Source organism: Ptychodera flava, chromosome 12 (genome assembly GCF_041260155.1).
Source record: "Ptychodera flava strain L36383 chromosome 12, AS_Pfla_20210202, whole genome shotgun sequence".
NCBI classification, from domain to species: Eukaryota; Metazoa; Hemichordata; class Enteropneusta; family Ptychoderidae; genus Ptychodera; species Ptychodera flava.
In genome coordinates, this window is record NC_091939.1 from 32,175,586 (window position 1) to 32,196,532 (window position 20,947).

Sequence of the window (20,947 nt, forward strand, 5' to 3'; positions counted from 1 at the left end):
GGTTTACTTGCTTAGGTGAAAGTTTGGTGAGAGTTGGTTCCATAGTGTACCAGTAAAACAGTTTTGCCATCCACTTAATGTTAATGAACATATTGACATCTTAATGGACAAGTTTGAAAATAAATACATCTCACTAGTTAGACACATCACAGTTATGTAAACATTGTGGTATACTGATGCAATAATAAGTAACAACATTCAATTATTTTGTTCCTGTTGGCACCGGTACTTCAGGGCAAGAAAAGAATGACGAGAAAACTCACACTACTATCATAAATTTTCTGGTCTTTAGGGAGAAAGAAAGAAGTCAGGTGAATCGAGTGTGAGTGCTGCAAGCTCTAATGACATTGAGTTCCACACTGTGGATGATATTCCTGCCAGTGACATCCCGAAACCTGCCAACCCAACTGTGCTCCAGAGCAACAAGCAGCCACTGTCTGATAATGCAGGCAAAGTTTCTGGATTCTCGGATGGAAGCACGAAAGAGGTCTCCAATCCAGTGAAAGGGGACCAGTGTCATCCTGTGGCTGAGGGATCTTTTACCGAGAGAGATGATTTTGTCGATGCACCAAGTCGTCCGTGCAGTGCCATGTCCTCTGCAGAGGATGACTTCCAGGATTCCTGTGATGTTCTTCCTCACTTTTCATCTCTTCCCAACAAGGAAGGCACAGAGCCAGAGGATGATGCTGGTAAAGTGTCACAGTCTGGAGCAAAGTCTGCCCGTCTGACTCAAGATTCCGAAGATGAAGATGCTAAGAGTGGAGGTAAGGGATGGGAGATCAACTCAGAGGAAATGGCTGTTCATGATTGTGATGAGCAGAATCATGATGACAGTTTCAGCAACATCAGAAGGAAACATCGCAAGAAGGCCATGGTCATTTCCGATGAGGAGGACTCAGATTCACATTCGGACTCTGATTTGAATTCGCAGAATCATTGTGGTACAGGTACTCCAGAATCAAATTCTGATGCAAAATTGTCTGTGTTAGCTGGAAGTGGAGCTTCTGTCTTGCCAGATGAGCAAGAAGACATGGACATCAGCAGCATAGAATGTGGAGATGCAGACAAGTCAAAAAGTACTGAAGCTAGCCACAGGGATGAGGATTTTGATAACAGCTTTGACACAGTGAAAATTAAGAGGAAGGGAAGAAGAGGAGTTATTGACAGTGATTCTGATGAAGATGATTCTGAAGGGGAGACGGAAAGTAACAAGGAAGAGACCAATGGAGATGTGTCTATAAAGAGCGCCAGCACAGAAAGTGAAAAATCTGAGCCACAAGATGAAATCAACAACAGTGATGATGAAGATGATAACCGAGGTGAAGACAACAGAGCAAAGTCTGACAGAGAGAGGGAGTACATTGAGTCCTCATCATGCGAATCTGTGGAGATTGATTCCAAGACTTGTCAAGTTAGCATTACAGCTGAAAAATTAGATGAAAGCCCAAAAGCTGACAACAGCGGTGATATCGATAGATGCAGCAGGACATCTACCAGGGGAAGCATAGATGACTCTGGGTCTGAGGTGTCAGTGGAAGTTCATTGCCAGGAGTCACAAGTGAATTTCCCTTCTCCTGGAGGGAGTGCCGGCCAAATTACAGATGATGAAGAGGAGAGGAAGATGGAAGAAATACTGTCCAAATCAGTGTGTTTGAATGAATTCTCGTCCGATGAGGAAGAAAACCAGGACACTCCCAAAACCTCCTTCAAACCTGGACTGAAGGCCAACAGCTCTGCCAAGCGCAGGAGGAGTTCCTGCCACATTCGATACATGTCACTCAAATTAAACAGTAGTGATGAAGATGCAGGGGCGAGTCCAATGTTCAGTGGAAAGAACAAAACAAGTCAAAACTCTGACAGTTTCCCATTTATCCTGGACTCCGATGATGAAGCCGACCTTGAGTCAATCATTGGGCAAATAAATGGAAGTGGTGAAAAATTTTGCAATATGACCTTCGTGAGCGAGTCTCCACTTCAAGGTGAGAAAGCTGACAAGAAGGTGAGGGAGGATGAAGATGAAGCAGATGATGAAGCATTTGTCCAGGAAACACCTGAGAACAGTCCTGTACCTGCACAGCATAAATCTTATTCCTCTGGAATAACAGAGTCTCCGGGCGATGTAGTTATGGAGTCTGGCAGTGATGGGGAAAACAGTGGACAGAGTGAGGCGAGACAAGCAGTATCGGACTCTGATGAGAGTTTTGAGTCGGCCCAGGATGATCTGTCAGAAGATGAAGGTGTGAGTAAGACAAGTGAGCACAGCATTGAGGATGAGAAGCTGCTGTCTGACAGCACAAGGAAAAAGAAACAACCAAGGATGATCGACGAAAGTTGTGAGGAAGATGAAAATGAGGAGGAGGATAGCGATGATGATGCATCAGATGTTGAAGACAGCGATGAAGATGACACAGATGAAGATGTTGAGGAAAGCTACGCAGATGATGAGGAAGATGATGATGATGAGAGTTTGGATGGATTTATCGTCCATGATGATTCAAGTTAGTAGAAATGTGAATTATTTGGAAAGAGTCAATTTGACCAGTCTCAACCATTAAACTGATTTGCTTGAACGGGAAGATATTTAGACACAAGATATAAAATCTTTTTCAGATTCAAGTCATTTCATTGGTGTCTACAGGATGATAATGACGGTCTTCTTGCAAAAAAGCACACATTTCCATCATAACTACCGCTGTGTAAAGGGTAATATTTGTAATCAAAAAGAACCCTGGGCAAATGCTGAATCCTTTTGAGAAATGCAAAACAAAGAAGAAAATATTTTAAAATGAGTTACCTTTCTTCTCTCTTTACTGCAAATAAGTGACATTTTGCACTGTTTTTGGTCGTATGTACAGTTGAAAGTGATGAAGAAGAAGATGATGATGAAGAGGAGGAAGATGATAATGGAGAGGAGGGAGATGATGGGGAGGAGGAGACTTTAGAGGAAGAGGGTGAAGAAAGTGATTCTTGTGAAGTGCTGTCTGATGAGGCAAAGACTAAATACAAGAAACTTGTCAGCGAAGGAAGGTAAATGATGCTGTGCTTGTTTAAATACGAGGTTATTTCAAAAATTTAAAATTGTCCTTGGAGAAATCTATTCAATACAAGACACATTATTCTTCTGCAATTGAAATTATGAATATTTAAGCAAAGGGATTAAGAAGCATGGAGTACTGTGATATGTACAACATTGCTATTGAAAGGCCAAGTAGTTGTTTTGTGCAGCTGTAAGCTATAGATAGATAAACCAGTATACTACAGATAGTGTGAATTATGCAGGCATACAGTATACATATCTGTTAGATATGAGAGACTGCTGTGAGAGCTTTGTTCTTCTATACACAACATGAGCGTATTCCTATTTGATTTCTTGAAAAAGAGTACTTTTAACCCTTTGAGTGCTGTAATTTTTCCAAACAAAATTTAAGTGCGAAATTTTACCAATTTCTATCAATTTTTTGTAATCTTTTGAATTACTTTGGACCAAATGGATATCAAATTTCATTGCCTACAGTCTTTTATCAAAATTTTGTCAAAACTCTGAAAAAAAAATTGACTGGTGCTCATATTATAAATGCCGCAAAACTGACTTTGGCGCCCAAACATTTAAAGCTCAGCTTGAACAATGCAGCAATTTAAACACCTATTTGGTGATTCCAAGAAAGCAGTTGACTCATTACTCCTGATTTTTTTCTTGTCAAGCTTCCTCTTTTCATGTGAACCCTGACTTTAATAATTTTTGTCAAGTTAATTTTTTTAACTACACCACATAGGATGATCATTCCTTTCACATTTGTATGGTGGTACCAATATTTACTTAATCACATCTATTTTCTGATCTCTGTTTTTCTTAGGAAACACCAGAAAAATGGGGATATTGAAGGAGCCTTGAAGTCTTATTTGAAAGCTCTGGATATTTCAGGTCACGACAGCAAACTGCAGAAGATAACTCTGGAGCTGTACAAACAATTCAAATGGAGATCTTAGTTATTTTATCTGATGGCTTGTCTCCCAGGTTTTTTTACTGTCTGCATGTTGCACGGTTCTTTTACGTAGCGTGTAGTCATTATTATTGTACAAGTACAATAGTCTATTACATGATGAGAAGATAATATCCACTAGCAAATTAGTGATGTTACGATTGTTTATTAAACTTGCATACAAACTGCCGGGAAAGCCTCTTTGGAATGACACCGTACAGGACAGATTTATCAACGTTCACAATTTTGAATATTCAGTATTGCTCAAAAATATTCAGTAAAATTTACCTCATCTCTGTGAGATATGCAGTCGATTCACTTTTACCAAGTTTCCATACTGTCAGAGGATTTGACATGAGTCATAATTGAAAAAAAGTGGAAGAGACGTTCAGAATACCGTGACTAAATCAGCTTTGTGTGAGGTTCTGCTGCTTAACAAAATCAAGGAAAGTTAAAAGAAAATGAACCTGCTTTAGAGGTAGTATAAAATCAAAGTACTTTACCAAATGATAAATGAGTACTTCTAAAAATACTTTGGTTTGGTAGTAGAGTTTTTTATATTTCTATACTAGTCTGTCTATTCTTGTCAATGTAGACTGGAACAATGAACTTGCTATTCTGAGCACCAAACATATAAATTTTTCTAGCTTATGTTTATAAGCAAGAGAGGGCTGCTGTCATCAATGGTAAACAGCAAGACTTTCTCTCTGGCATTTCTTCAAGAGATACTGACATTGACAATGGCAAAGAGAGAAAATACCATTGCTAGGTTAATCACCAGTGTGCTTGGAGTTCAGTGTCTGCAGGATGGAAATACCTGTACGTGATAATGCATTATCTGTATGAGGCCAATTTTTACTTCCCTTTTAACTCTGTTCTGTATCTTTTGCTATCCACTGTATCTTCCCTTGTTTTCTACAATGTATGTGTGAGTACTGGCAGAGAATCTGCCCAGGTGATGCACTGTATCAAAGTTCTCCACAGGTTTGAAGGACTACTGGTAACGAAAGACATTAGATTAACATTGTATTTTAATACACTGGATTGGGTCTATAGTGTGGCATATGGAGTAAAGATAAATCATTTCAGGCCTAAACCTCTATATATAGGGGTTGCTCTAGTAAGTTACCAGAAATTCACACCTGAAAAAATTACGCAATCCAATTTCAAAGAATCATGTTTGTGTTCATTGCAGTCTGAACATAATTACCTAATTTTCCTGCTCATTTCAATTCTGTTTGTGAAACCAATCTGATTAAAATCGGGTGTTAGTTGGCATGTTATTTACGTGTTATGACGATGTTACATAGGAACAACATCCACAGTTCACTCTGTGCCTTCACATCCATTCATGAAAGTAGATGAGGACCATACATGTATGTAATAGCTAGGATGTCAGAGACAAGTATAATCAAGCTAATTTCTGCTTCTGATTCAGTAAATGAAAAAATTCATTCATTCATAATCTCTTGCCTGATTAAGTATCACCTACTGATACCCAATCATGAGATGTTCAGAGTTTTCAATCCATCTTCTATCAGAGGCAAATTCATTTTGATGTCACTTCTTTCAGTATTAAGAAAATTTGGTCTGACATTAACCCTTTTCCTGCCAAGTCCATATTTCACCACCAGGTTATGATGGTTAAAATTACCGTAATGAAACACAACGTATTCCATATGATGTATTTTAACATAATACTGTACATTTGAAGGCTGTTGAAAACATAGTACTGTTAAGTTGATTTTTTTGGACAAAAAATGCTATAACATACCAAGCCAAGTGGGTGAAAAATACGTCATGTTTTGGCTCAATACCGCTTTTTCTGACTTGGCTGATGGGGAAGTGATACAGTTATTACTGTCTGGCAGGAAAAGGGTTAAATTGCATAACAAGGATGAACTAGTGCTCAATCGCAAAGATTACCAATTCATTTTGATTTCTGGTCACTTGGAAAAGAAAGATATTGACAAAACACCATATATGCTGGTGTTATTAAACATTATCTTGCAATATCTGTTGGGATGAAGAAGTTTGAATTTCCATTTGACAAAAGTTATGGGACAGCAGCTTGATGAATCATTTAATGTAAAAGATATAATTACCTAGACGAGATTATTAACTTACCTTGACATTTACAACACTCTTCACCGCCAGGGTTAAGCTGCATTCGCACACTGACAAGACAAGAACACCTTATCCTTGAAATGTATGAACTATGTACATGTCTTTGCTACCAAATAATACAACACAGTGAGTGCACAGAGATTTGTGAAGAGCAATTTCAACCTTCTGCAGCCATGATGATACTCATGAACAAAACAGACAATGCAGCAAAAGAGAGAAACTTTAGTTTTTATCACTGCCACATGTATTTTTTCATTGCCACTAAAAAGTTCAATTTATAAATGAAAGTTGCTATTCTTACTCATTTCCCACTCAATTATTTATTCACAAAATTAATGTAGATTATTTTCAATTTAACAATAAATATAGTTTGTTCATGATATAATTTCATCTTGTCCATTCTTTTATATGCACATTTATTATCTCTGAATTTATAGAATTAAGGGACCGTTCAGTTTTTTACGGCCGGGGGGGGGGGGGGGGCGGGCAAAATCCAGGGGGGTTCATCATAATTTTGGAATCCGCAAAGGGGGGTCATCGCTTTTTCACTGGTAGGAAAGGGGGGTCACCACATTTTCAAAAACATAATACCAACAATAAAGTTCACTTTATGCCATGGCCATGATCGACCCTCTTTACCGGCGGGGCACCTTTGATGGCCCACTAGAATAAAGTTGACTTTACGTAATGGCCCATGACCCTCTTAACCGGAGGGCTGCCTTTGGCGAACCACTCCAATAAAGTTTACTTTATACAATGTCCATGGACATAAGTTGTCCATGGAAATGAAGTTAAAATTGCCTTACAGTCGTCCTAATTAACAGACGTTTCAATGGATGTGGCTGAGAAGTTTGTGCACTGGCATCTCTGCTACACGAATAAAGTGCGCCGCATACCGTAGTTCAAATCCAAACATGCGGGTAAATTTGACATATTGGTTTTGGTATTTTTCAGCGGGGGGGGGGGGGGTGGGGGGGGGGGGGGGGGGGGGGGGGGGGGGGGGGGGGGGGTTCATCAAATTTTTTCGTCTGACAAAGGGGGGGGGGTCATCTTTTTTTCACGAAAAATGCAGGGGGGGGTCTGTATTTTTTTGAACACCGGCGACAAGATTTTGCCGCCCCCCCCCCCCCCCAGGCCGTAAAAACTGAACGCTCCCTAAGGTGTTAAGGGAAAAAAGAGACCTGTTATTTTAGTCTTGCCTTGATCTTCATGTGATTTTATTTCCTGACTAAAATTAATCATTAGCCAATTGAAATCTACATTGCTTTTCCTGTATATGTGTCTCTGCATTACAATTTCCATTATAAACCCAAGACTTATATGCAATCATGCCTTGCAATTGGGTGGTAATTGGGGCTTGTAGCATAAAGGTGGCTTGTACCGGTAACTATTATTTCCTTGGGATTCCAGTTTTTATATTGTGGACGTTTTCACTGAGAGTTCACTAATTTCACAGAAAAATAGGATCTATTTTCATTGAGAAGTTTCACAGCAGATTTCATTCATTGGGATTTCATCTATCAATAAAAATAGCAAATTTAAATCCCTAATATAGTATTGCAGACCGTTCCTATGCACTCAGAAAGAAGGGATTCTCAGTGAGAGACTTTCATTTCAGATGGGTGCCTACAGCAAGAAAATATCAATTTTTGGACACAAAATTTGTGAAAAACCAGAAGTAAAAATATTTATATCATTCTTATGGTGATTTCCAAATCTAATTTTACTGAGAGTTCATCATTCACATTGTATTTCACCGGTTTAGCATGACACCAGAGCACAGTATACTCCATGTGCTCTATTTAAATTATATGATCAGAATTCGAACCCTGGACTCAGCAGTTTGATTCCTTAATTATTGACATGCCCGTGCAGACAAGATCATTATGATGTCTTCATCATATTCTGAAGACTCTGCTTCTGGTATGGTATGATTGCCAATGTTTTCATGTCAACAAAACACAGTACAAACTCTACTACCTGCATCTATCTTTGTCCACAGGTACACATCACACACAAAATTGAAGTGAACAAAACTTTTTACAACATAGCTGGAAATGTTTATTCAATGGCTCTCTTCTGCATTGACCATTTTCAAAGTCATAAGATATAGCACAGGCGACCCAATAAGTTCTGAGTTTTTCACACTGTTTTCTCTATCATTTTCTCTTCTTTCTTCATGCTCTGAATGATCGGAATAAATAAAATAATGGTTTGTGTAACCTAACCTAGCCTCTGTGACTCTTTATTTATTTTACACTCCATTACAAGGGCGTATATCTCTCATACACACATGCTGTAATTAATTAGTCAACACAACTAATTATGCTAATCCGTGGACTTATCAGAGGTTGGTCAACATCGGAAAGATAGTGCCCGTTTTAGTAACCATTCCTATCTTTCGCGATGTTGACCAACCCGTAAAATCCCTGATAAGTCCACAGATTAGCATAATTAGTTGTGTTGACTAATTAATTACAGCATGTGTGTATGAGAGATATACGCCCTTGTAATGGAGTGTAAAATAAATAAAGAGTCACAGAGGCTAGGTTAGGTTATATAAACCATTTATTTTATTTATTCCGATCATTCAGAGCATGAAGAAAGAAGAGAAAATGATAGAGAAAACAGTGTGGAAAACTCAGAACTTATTGGGTTGCCTGTGGATGCAGGTGGCAAAATCTGCCTTATAAGGTGCTTTAAATACTTCAAAGTATATTCACAAATGCTTAATTTTAAAAGTCCTATAAACTGAAACTAGGTTATAGAAAGGACCTCGAAGTATAGATTTATAATGGTTTTGCAGGTTGAAGACATCACACATCACATTTGCTACATGTATGCCTCGTATATCAAATGTCGTATGTTCCACAGGATTCGATGGTAACTCATTAATGACGTCATTGTGCACATAGTCATCATTTGACTGAAAATTAACCAGAACCTTTTTCCACTTGACAACTTTGGAATTTAAAAATGTTCCAATTATGTCTTTAACATAGGAATCCGTTTGTTTAGAAAATTATCAGTGCATAAACAATTAATAAACTGCATAATGAGTGATTTAAACTATTCGCCATTTCATGTTGAAAATCGTTCCACTTTTACAAAATTAGGCTTCAGTGCATTTCAAAAACAAAAACAAAAAAACCCATGATATTGACAGATTACGTAAGTTATGAATGTTTTGCCGGTGTACTTGTTGATCCCATATGGAAGCCTTGTAAAAAATTGTCAAAGTTTGATTGAAAATCAGCAAATTGACAATTATGATTTTCAAAAGTATGTTACATTCTATATACAAATTTTGTTCGCCATCTTTTAAACAGTTTTTAGTAGATTGAATTCTAGGTACATGTATTTGTAAGTTAGTGAACTTCTACGCATGACGTGGTGTCGGCCGGGTCAACAGAAGGGCATGTTTTTGTAGAGCGCCCCCATATCAAAGTTTTTAACTGTCTCCTGAATCATGTGATCAAATTGGCCAATCAAATGACCGGATATTGCCAACTGTAGGCAATTTCAACGCTGTCTGTCAGCTGGTACGTTCTGGCCCAAAATCTCGCTGCTTTGACTTAGAGAAGAGCCTTGATCGTACCTTAATAAACTACAAGAAAATGGAAGAGGCTACGGTAGAGGTATGTGTGTCTTCAGTATACGTTATCCGTTACATAGTACCGGCCAAGTTGTGCCGCATTCATCCACAGTGAAGCCATAGCCATAGATATGGCTGCTGTCTCGACTTGCAAAGTCAAATCGTAACACGCGTACACTGTAATTTATCATGTGCGTCGGCCCATCGGTAGAATTACGATGTTATGAAGAATATGCAGCAGTCTATCATATATCAGTTTGGTCGGAATCCCATTGTATTTGTCCGAGTTTGTGTTCATTTAGAGTTGGAACGTGCCGCTTGTGTTTGGAATATCTGTAACACATTGTGAGGGAGGGGGATTCTAGCACGTCAAAACATTTGATGATCGCCGGGGACTGTCATTCAGTGTCGGGACACATCTTCGCAAACGGAGCTTACATGCCCCATTTCGAAGGAAAGTCATAACTTTCCACTTGTCTGAGTGCCGAGGATCTGTAACATTGTGGATAGCACAGGTCGTTTCCATCGGGTCTCGTAAAAATGCATGCCGATAGTCGGATACTAACCAACAGCAACAGTATGACATTATTCTGGGCAAACAAATCTGTTTGTTTACCAATCGTGATTTTGCGACACTATTACAGTTTACTGTAATTAGGATACAGCTGTTCAGATATTCCTAGATGAAGAATCATTTGTAGACTCCAATCACCAACGACCCAAAATAAGTTCTATGCTCCAGATAGTTTGTGATCGTGGTAAAGAAAAAGCCAAAATAATTTCATTCAATTTTTGACTATGATGTAAAATTTGTTCTTGACTTTACAGTTTGTAATGAAAATGTTGTCCAAGGATTTATTCAAACACTTATTAGTACTCGAGATGATGTTCACTTTTTACTGGTCGTGTCTGACAGTTACACAATACAGAAATACAAGATCTATATATTCAAAAGGCCTGTACATAGTTGTGATGTATGTATGTAACCAATATGATGATGACAGTTCATAAAAGATTCATTATTGAATTTTTACAGTGATTAAGGGGCGGTTACATATGTCTTATCCAGACAGACAAGAATGCCTTTTGTGTAAAGAAAAAATAATACAAACGATAAAAACAAAACCAGGTACTGTTTCAAACAATAAAGGGCAGACCAAACACCATGTTTTGTTTCCATGAATTTGCCTTCAGGAAATCGCGTAGGGTAGGTTGGTTAGAAATTTCCTTATTTCTATAATTATGGGGTTCAACCCATTAAAAACAGCAAACTTTGGCAAAAACTTGTGTGATTTCAAAATGTCAAGAAGCGTTATGGTTAAGGGGGTTGTAAATATGGCAGGATTCTGGAGATATTGGCTGATGCTTTTAAAATGATAAGATGTAGACTCTTGAAATTGTGACAGTAAAATATTGGTGAAAGATGTTTTATATAATAATTTGAACATTACTTTATTATATATCTTTACTTGTGTGCAAAAATTTCTTTCCTATGTTTATCAAAGACATACATTACAGTGTATAAAAGATATCAATGAAAAAAATGCAAAATTGGCTTCATAGTATTCATATTTTTAAATATCTTAATTTGTGTGTGGAACTTGTTCAAATAACGGTACAAAGCAGCAAGCTGTAGCAACCATTGATATGTCATAGCATGTTTTTTAATTAAAAAAGCACCCTACTTTTTTTCAAATCCCTTTGTAAAAATGTCCACAATCCCCTATTGAATGGGCTATGAACTTAGTGGAAACCATGCCAAGAATCACAGTGAACACATCACACTGGCTGACCCCGGACGACTGCTTCACATTGTAAAGATTGATCCTAGGTGTGAGAGAGTCATCCAAAGGAGTAGCCTACTTTGTAACCTGTAGCTTCATTATTGTGCAGTGCCTATTTGAATTAGAATGAATATACCGGTAGGTTGAACGCAAATAAATTAAAAGGAGGATGGGACATTTGCAATGAACAAGGATGTCTTTTGTCCAGTCATGTACATTTAGGGTGATCTACGTGTGTGGCATAGAGCAGTGTTTTTAGGATGAATGAAAAAAGTTAATTTGTTGCACCCGTCAAGAAATCAGATGGCCCAGTGTATTTTTGTCACAAAGTGCAGTTTTGTGTCTATTGTGTTAGAAGATGCATACAAGTGTGTCTTTCTCTCCATGTTCATGGAATTCCAATACGCTAGCCTAATTGACTGACTGAAAAAGTCAGTCAATTACTGGTATATCTATTGTCAATTAAACTGTGGGCAGGTGCTTTGTCACCCATCCAAAACAGTGACTCTCTAATTCCATAGAAATTAGAATTCAACGTAGCGGAAGTATTCAACATTGTTTCACTGTAAGGTGAAACAAGTGAAAGTGCATGCACTGTAAACATTACATGTAACCTTACTCACCTCAATATCCTGTCTGTGACACACTTGTTGCAATTCTCATGGGAGCAGTCCTGACTCAGGTACTTGACTCTGTTCTGTGAATCATGAATTCAAGTAACCCAGTGATCCATCAGCTAAAGGACCGGTGAAAAATTCAAGAGGCTGCAAGATCTGATTAGATAACTTCTGGGGTAGAAGTTATCAGGTAGAACTTTGATGACAATCTCATCTGGTTGATATCTCAGAAGTACTGATACAGTGTGCATTACGTGATCAAAACTCGCCATTTTTGGCATTTTGAAACTTTTCTATGGAGCAAGTAGAGTTCACACATTAATGTGATATTTGACCGATGTGATCATTTAATTGGATATTATGGGAAAGTACATGACATAGACTTGAAAGAATTAGACCCCAAGGCAGATATGAGGGTCAGCAAGTCAATCCAGTGTTTGTCAACCTCCTCAAGATTCTACAAATAATTTATATTACTCACCTGGACAACCTATTTAATTTAATGAGTTAAAGTTAAACGTGATGCTTGACCAACAAAGAATTGCACTGATGACAAGAATTGCAAACACTCATTTATGCAGTATTAAATGTCCGAAGTAACACTAAAAAATTTACTGCATGTACGAATTTGTTGTGGTTGTGATAACAGCTACAATTGTCATGAGATGAGGTTCACAGTACATGGACATGCCAGGGTTGGTACAGCTAACTTGGTAATTATCAATCCTGTGGTAGAAAGCTGGTGTTTCCGTCAAATAAATTAGTTTTCCAGCCATAGGATGTGCGCCGTGCTGTACAGTATCAAAGAAATGTAGATCTAATGTGCACATGTATTTCTTTTCCACTTTCAGAGTTTAGCGGAAGTGTTCCGATGTTTCATTTGCATGGAAAAACTGCGGGATGCCAGGCTGTGCCCACACTGTTCAAAACTTTGCTGTTTTATGTGTGTGAGAGTAAGTATGGATGTAAACCCATATGAATAAAAATCTTTTCTTCACAAATATACCACAATATATATCCATAAGTACAGGTATTCATCATTTCATCAATGTTGGTCTTCAAAGATTCATTTCTTAAAGTCCAGATGCTAATCCAGACAGTAAGAAGAATCATTGACAACTGTCATGATATTACACCTTTGGGATTTTTCTTCTATTTCCTTGAGTCATAAGGCATTACTGAAAAGACATATCATCTGTCACTTTGAATAATTTGTACTGTGACATACTTAACAATATCAAGTTTCTGTCCATAAAAGGCAATTTTAGGGAAAAGGGCACGGTAGATTTCATTGTAGAATAATACCGGTAGTGTATAGACTTTTCATAATTGCTTTCAGTCAATGCACTTTGTCCCATTCAGACTTGCATCAATATCGATGTCATGTAGTGTGATTACCATTTTCTCCACTTGTATGACAGAGATGGCTTACAGAACAAAGATCACAGTGTCCCCATTGCAGGTTAGTCTGACCGAAATATTTTGATTACTTTCATCAATTTGTTACAAAAGTGCATACAGGACTTCTTTAAAATTATAGTCAATCGTGTTTGAAGTTTTTACTGTGGGCAACAGGGCTTGACAATTCCTATCGCCGACGCCCGGGACAAGTGAAATTTACGTTCGGGCAAGTCAAAAATAAAATCTGGTCGCCCGCCGGACAAGTTGTTTATACAACTTCTGGCGCAATCAATGCGAACCTGAGTTGCGGTGTCGCCCGATTTGCGTTGTCGTTCACACAAAATAAATGTCAATCACTGACTTTTTTAGATACAATTGTGACGTTCTTCTGCGATTCATTTGCCGACTCACACAATGTTGCAATTTTTCGATGATCGACATGAAATTGTTTCATCGTCCAATTAAAAAGTTGCTTAAAACTTGGCGTAAACAGCATTTCTTTGTTGTATGCTGACTGCTCCGCCCCAACAAATTAGGTAAAAAATTGCAAAACCCAATGCCATAGTGCTTATTGGCAATCGACCGTGCAGTACTTCAAAATCATTTATGCGGCCTCGCGAGGTAGACGAACATTGTTGGCAGATAGTTTGTGGAGTGATCGCTGTAAATATGAGTATTTTACGGTAATATTTCCACTAATGCAAACAAGGCATTGTGCATTTTCGCGAGCCAGAGCGTAATTTCCGCTCCGCAGACCTACGCAAAAACCAAGCAAAGTTGTTGCCGTAAAGAGGCACGTAGTTTACGACAATAGGCATTGTGTAACTCTGAGAAACGACATTGTGATGATTTACGACGGCGCCACGAGGGCCAGCGCGCGTGAGTGGGATCGTCTGAGAATCGACGACTCGATGTGATGATCGATGTTTCTGACAAAAGATCTAAACATAAGCGTTATGATGAGGAAAAACGCCGTAGACGTTATCTCTCGAAATGGAATTTGGAAAGCACAGTGGCCTTGGTTGAAATATGACGGTTCCAAAATGTTCAGTACGTCGTGTCTCAAATACCCAAATACCCCACCATTGCCAAAGCATGGAGGTAGGAAGAGACTACCTCCATGACCAAACCAAGCGAAATGCTTTTCTTGACAGATACGACATGTTTCGCGTTGAATCGATAAGGTCTCACGAGTTTAGTCAACCGCATTTGGACTGTTTGGCGCCTCGCAGATGAGATCGTGACGGGGACAATGATTGTGGAAATTTTGTGGTTCCCGCTGAGCCCGATACTAGTACGGTTTCACTTGCCAACAATCCGATCGCATGCACTCGCAATGCGTGAACCGAATGACGACGACCAGCGATAGAAACTGACCAATCTTTTTACGACAGCATTTATGCTTGCCAAAAACGGGAAGCCGATGTATGATATGTACCTTCAAATTCAATGTTAGCTCTGCGTACAGGTCTGTGAGTCCCGGCGTTATACGGCCTCTTGTGGTGGAGGCCGTATGACGCCGGAAACACACAGACCGTACGAGGACCGTACGCACAGGTGCCCGGAGTTGCGGTGTACATGCATAGAGAGAGATATGCATGTACACCGGCAACTCCGGACACCTGTGACCGTACGCAGCCTACTTCAATGTAAACTTTTGAAAAAAATCGGCGTCAACATCGGCGAAAATTACCAAGATAAGAAAGCCCTGAAAGCCGCTACGGACTTCGTCGCAAGCATTTTGGTCTTGATTATTACAAATGGAGGACAAGTAAAATTTTTGAGAGGACAAGTGAAATTGAAAATCCACTTGTCCGACGGACAAGTGAACTGGAAAAAAAATTGTCAAGCCCTGGCCAAGTTCCTATGATTTCCAATACTTTTTTGAAAATCATAATGTTTTTCCTTAGTACACACACAAACAACTGATGTAGTAAGCGGTTTAGTACAATATGGTTGCCAGGCAGACACTGTGTCTGTGATGCCCAAAAGCGAGTATTCATAATGCACTTTGCCTGATTTTGTCAAACTTTCACTCAACAACCAGCATATGTATGTAACTTTGTGATGTAATATGTCTACCTTATTGTATGGAATGATATCACAGCAATATCAGAAAATAAATTTTCTCGACAATTTTTATTTTTATCAGAGCTCCACTTCAGTTACATGAGCTGGTGAACTGTCGCTGGGCTGAAGATGTTACTAATCAGCTGGACACATTGCAGCTTGGCGGGCCACTAACTTCAAGACCAGATGAAATCGAGAAAGACAAGTAGGTTTTGACTCTTACTGTAGTTAGAGCATGCATATATGAATCAACATATTCCATGCACACACACAAAATATTATTGTTCTGTATTACCATCAAATAGTCTACATTTTGAATGGTATGTTGTGGCAGTAATTCAAAAACCGACACACCTAATTTTTCTAAAAATAAAGACTGTCACCAAAGACTTTCCCAGAGAACATTTTAATCTATTCATACTACATTCACCTCATCAAGATCAATAACATGGTAAGATATACATTTCTCTGTATTTGTTGAACTTGTTAGATAACAAAACGGACTAGCAGTTGCAGTCCATAGGGGCCTTGACTAGGTAGTCTTTGTAAAGATTGTTTTCTTTTGATATCATCATTGCCCAATACATATTGGTATTTGCCATTCCTTCTTTTTGTCCTGGCTGAAATCTATTTCCAAAACAGGTCCATTTTTATACAAATTATTGATGTCCTGACACCAAGAAGGCAATAAAAACAACATGACAGTCAAGCAAATATCGTCATATGTTCTTTAAATTGACACCCCCTATCTTTCAAATAAAATCCAGCTATTGAGTGTCTTAATGAACGCAAGTGTTTAATGACTTTGTACCCTAGCTAAAGTGTGATTATATCTGTAACCTTGAATGATTGCCCAGTCTGGTGTTTATGTTTATTACTGTGTGAAGGGAAGGTAATGCACCTTGGAAGTGAAGATGTAAACTTTTGTTGAAACTCTCCTGTATGATGGTTTTGAACCATTCTTTTACCAAATCAAAAATAAAAGTCGGGGTCACCATGCAAAGTTTGGCTCTAGGGAAACAAATTACCTGACATTTACCAATATTTTAGATACAAAATGATCACTGTTCCCAGTTGTGGTGAAAAATATATTTTTGGAAAAATAAGACGGTGACAATTTTTGTTACTCCAACTTCCAAGAGCTTTAAAATCAGCCCCTACAACTGGCAGATCAAAAAAAGTATAAAAATTTGAGCGTCCAAATATCTGTCCCCAAGGGCCAATCAACCTTAAGCATTTCATAAAATTCCTGATGTCCCTTTAATGTCCGGAAGAAAATGACCATTTCGACCGTATGATGTTTCAAAGTAAACAGACAATGGCTTAATTCAAAATGTTTCAGAAAGAATGCAAGTTTTCTGAGCAAGCCTTTTCCTTCTGGTCTGCCATACCTTTGTAAATGATTGTTTAGTTTAAGAGGATGTTTATGTGCGCTGCAATGACTTCAAAGTGTAGCGGAGAATATCAAGGGAACCTGTAAAGGATTACAAAGCCTGCCGCGTCAAGTCAAATGGTTCTTTATGGGTCAGATAGTAAAATACAGTGTGGTGTATATTTTTTTGATATGTCATGGTACAGCGAGGAGATTATTAACATCAGGTGTCAGGTTTATAAAAATGCATATTGGATGCTAATTTTCCAGTCAATTATGGGTTATTAGCGATTGTCATGTGTTTTTGGTGCAGCATACTCAATTCCACTTTATAGATATTATTTTAGGCAAATTAAACGTCATAACATTTCCATTGTTTAAGGTTGTTGCACTGAACAACACTTCATAACGCTACATGATCAACAAACAAGTGTACCCGGTACTCATTATTTAATCCTTTGTAAATTCCAGTCCACAGATGGTGTCACCCATGGCATTGTAATTCTGTCGTTCAGAATATAAAAAAAAAACGTTAAAATATCATGTTGAGTCTCAAAAAATCACAAGCTTTTTAGGGTTTAACTCTTATGAACATTCCCAGCATCACGTCAACTTGAAAGAATTCAGTTTGCTTGTAACTTGTGGAGCTTTGACGCACTGTTTTTCACACAGCAGATCTCACACCATATCTCCATGTCATCCATTACTAGTGATGGATGAATGAAACCGTGGTTGCACCAGACAGTTGCCCTGTAGGCACAATACTACCCGGCATGGTCTCGGTTTATCCCTAGCAAACACTTTTGACCAAATCCAATGAGAAATTGGTTTCTACATGACTTCACCCTGTGTTATGACACAAGAATGCTAATCCCTTCTTAGAGATACAGTGTGCCGCTAAGTGCATGGATCAATAAGCCATTCGATTGGCTGTCTGGATCTTTAACAGGTCAGATGAGTTAAATTTCATGGTCTGTAATGGCAAGGTTATTGCTGTTCGATTCTCAAAATGCAGTGATAACTGTACACTATTAACTCTATTTGGCTGAGAGCATTCGTCATCATATAAGTACTAAAAAGTTAAGATATGGAAATATACAAATTTCAGCCATATGAATTTCTGAGAGTTATAAATGCTAAACCATTTTTGATTCAATACCTTCATTTTGGATGATTTCATGGCAGACTCTTGTTCTAATAATTGCAAGTTTGTCCTGGTAGTGGTATGGCTGTTTCTGCACACAGTGGGCATTCCTTGACTTCATTCATAGTCTTCCAGTGTCCTACATTACTTCTGATACATTGATACCTAGGAAAGCAATAGGGTCAAACCACATAGCGCTGTTTTGTAACAGTCAAGCTTCAGTAATTTTATCAATTAAGCTGTCTGTGTTTTGAAAATGCCCAACCTTGTCCCCACACCCATAGAATGTCACCAATTATTAATGTACATGTATTCAATACATACATATTTGGTGGGATGTCTGTTTGGGTAGGGAGGCAGATTCCTCCATGGATAACTAACTACTGATGATTGTTTCTTAACATAGAAAATTATGTGTACCTCCATGTGATTGAAAACCATGCCATCTTGTAAGTAATATTGAATTTTGAGTTTAAAAATGAACCACATGATCTCAAGAATGAAGAATATTGGATGATTGTCCCAGTGTATACAGATAAATACTGGAATATCACTGACAGAAAGGGTAATGCCAGGGAATTAGAAAATGGATAGCTGAAAAAAAAACTGTTAGTGATTCATTGTATCCATATGTCTTTGTTTTAGCATAACCCAAACACTATTCTTTTTTCACACAAGGTCACCCTGTTCCCGTATATCTCTTAATTCCCCATACATATTTCTATCCAAACATATTATGAGAGCCCGGTACACAAGACCTTTAACCCCATGAACAAGGATGTGGTTGTGCCTAATTTCATACATGGTTGAGTCAGCCCTTTCCCTAATTGAACAAACATCTGCACTGGTATCCAGGCGAGCAAACGTCTTAGTTACTGACTCTGTTTCAGTCTTAAAGATCTACTGATCCAGTTTTTCCCTATTCCAGATGTGAAGTGCATCAGGAGAAACTCAGTGTGTATTGCTGGACCTGCAGGAAATGCATCTGCCATCAGTGTGCACTGTGGGGTGGAATGGTGAGTTACCAGATACTCTGTTTTCAGTCACTGAGTTGCGATATTTCTACACCAATGTACCTCATGGCCATAGTTTTCTCTTGTTGATGTCCAACTTTACCTCCGGTAAAAAATTGGATCCTGCCACAAATTCAGATAAGAAAAGATGGAGTGTGTTACCTGTCATTTGAACTTAATGGCTGAAATTTCAGAGGAGAGCAAAATGCATCATATACTAGCCGGGTCCATAGGCACCCGAAGTCCTTGAAAGTCCTTAAATTTTAAAGCTTCCCGGAAGGTGCTGGAAAAGTCCTTGAAAATGAAATTGAATATATTCTGTCTTGATAAGTAAAGTGATATATAAATATGATATATTTCCAAAATGATATCTTGAAAATGGCATTTTGGATGGAAAAATGATCCTTGAATATTGCTGAAAAAATCCTTAAAAGTCGCTCCTTTTTAAGTGACTTTGTGTGAATGGACCCTGTACTGTACTGTGTTGATGCAAATAGTTTAAATGATAAAATATATGTTCAGCCTTTTAAGGAACACATGTCTACATTATTCCAAACAAGTAATGGTATACAAGTTATCATGTTTTAGAACAGTTTTAATACTATATCACAAGTCAACGCACAATTTTATTTCTTTTTTGTACATAACATCCCTAATTGCTACTCCCTACATACAGCATATACAATACTAAACATGCAGTGAGGCAAAACTTAACAGAGGTGTCCTATTAGAAGAGGCTTTCTATGTCAAATATTGTCATCAAATAATAATCCATCTAGCAAATTAGGTGTTTTAATAGATCAGCAATGTTTACATTACATATTCTATGGCAGTAAAAGTGCCATTTTCCAATATCTTGCAACAATATGCCAAATTTCAGCATGGGCGAAAATTAAGTAAACATCAACAATAGCAGCAGGAACACAAAAATTATTGTCTTCTTCCTAGCACATCGGTATACAGGGGCAAACGTGATTAATAACTATTAACTACAAATATGTGTGGGTGTCACAAAAAAAATTTGCCAGCAGTAGTTACCTCTAACAGATGTCTCGGAGTCTTTGCTGTTTGTCATGATTGATTTCATAAGTTATTGTGTACATGTAATAACTGCAGACGTACAGAGTATGAATGGCATTTCTCCCGATATTTGCAGCAACATTCCGGACACTCATTTAAACCCTTGGAAGAGGTGTATGAGCAGCATGTTACACAGGTGTCAGAGGAAGTGACCGCCCTCAGGAGGAGATTGATGGAACTCATTAGTCTAGTCCAGGAAGTGGTAAGATTTACATTCAGTAAACAATCGAGAATGAAAAACTAGATAGATGGAGCTAGAGCTCAACTGTTTAGTTTCAGTGTCTGCTTAAAATATCCAATGGTGTCATTTAAGTTGGTCCTTTAGCTTATGAAATTGATGGATGATACCTCTATCAGGGTTGCATGGAAAGTAAATAGATATTTTTTATCGAAATAATGTAAACATAGCAAAATTGAGATCATATTTTACCATTATACCAAGTATTCAGTTTTAAAGAAATTACGGTATAGGATCTTCTTTCATCATCCACTAATCGCTGCTCTTAGTAGGGTATCCACTTACATACCGGTAATGTAAGTCATCACCGTCAAGTAAAGCAAGGGAAACTGTACCTAAGAAGATACAGCTAATAATATGCTAGCTATTAGTCTGCACTGTTCAATTTAAAATTTTGCCAAACCCGTATCTCAATTGAGAAATAGTCTAACTAAGTTACGATTGTCTTATTGCCCACTGATCTATTTACAGCCTGAAGTAAAAATATTTTTCTGTGATAGTAAACATATTGTTTGTAGACTGTAAA

At 38.1% G+C, this 20,947-nt stretch overlaps 2 protein-coding genes across 7 annotated transcripts in view; both read left to right on the forward strand.

Moving 5' to 3' along the window:
* LOC139145642 (DNA excision repair protein ERCC-6-like) overlaps positions 1 to 6,492 on the forward strand; it is a 45,952-nt gene extending 39,460 nt beyond the window's left edge. For both annotated transcript variants that reach the window (XM_070716918.1, XM_070716919.1), the window contains exons 19-21: positions 293 to 2,498; positions 2,856 to 3,027; positions 3,855 to 6,492. In XM_070716918.1, the coding sequence (XP_070573019.1) occupies positions 293 to 2,498; positions 2,856 to 3,027; positions 3,855 to 3,987 (2,511 nt within the window). In that variant the 3' untranslated portion in view covers positions 3,988 to 6,492. The remainder of the gene's footprint in view (positions 1 to 292; positions 2,499 to 2,855; positions 3,028 to 3,854) is intronic.
* A 3,106-nt stretch (positions 6,493 to 9,598) lies between these two features.
* LOC139145645 (E3 ubiquitin-protein ligase TRIM37-like) overlaps positions 9,599 to 20,947 on the forward strand; it is a 31,584-nt gene continuing 20,235 nt past the window's right edge. For all 5 annotated transcript variants that reach the window (XM_070716922.1, XM_070716923.1, XM_070716924.1 and 2 more), the window contains exons 1-6: positions 9,599 to 9,745; positions 12,955 to 13,056; positions 13,525 to 13,565; positions 15,657 to 15,779; positions 19,019 to 19,106; positions 20,260 to 20,385. In XM_070716922.1, the coding sequence (XP_070573023.1) occupies positions 9,725 to 9,745; positions 12,955 to 13,056; positions 13,525 to 13,565; positions 15,657 to 15,779; positions 19,019 to 19,106; positions 20,260 to 20,385 (501 nt within the window). In that variant the 5' untranslated portion in view covers positions 9,599 to 9,724. The remainder of the gene's footprint in view (positions 9,746 to 12,954; positions 13,057 to 13,524; positions 13,566 to 15,656; positions 15,780 to 19,018; positions 19,107 to 20,259; positions 20,386 to 20,947) is intronic.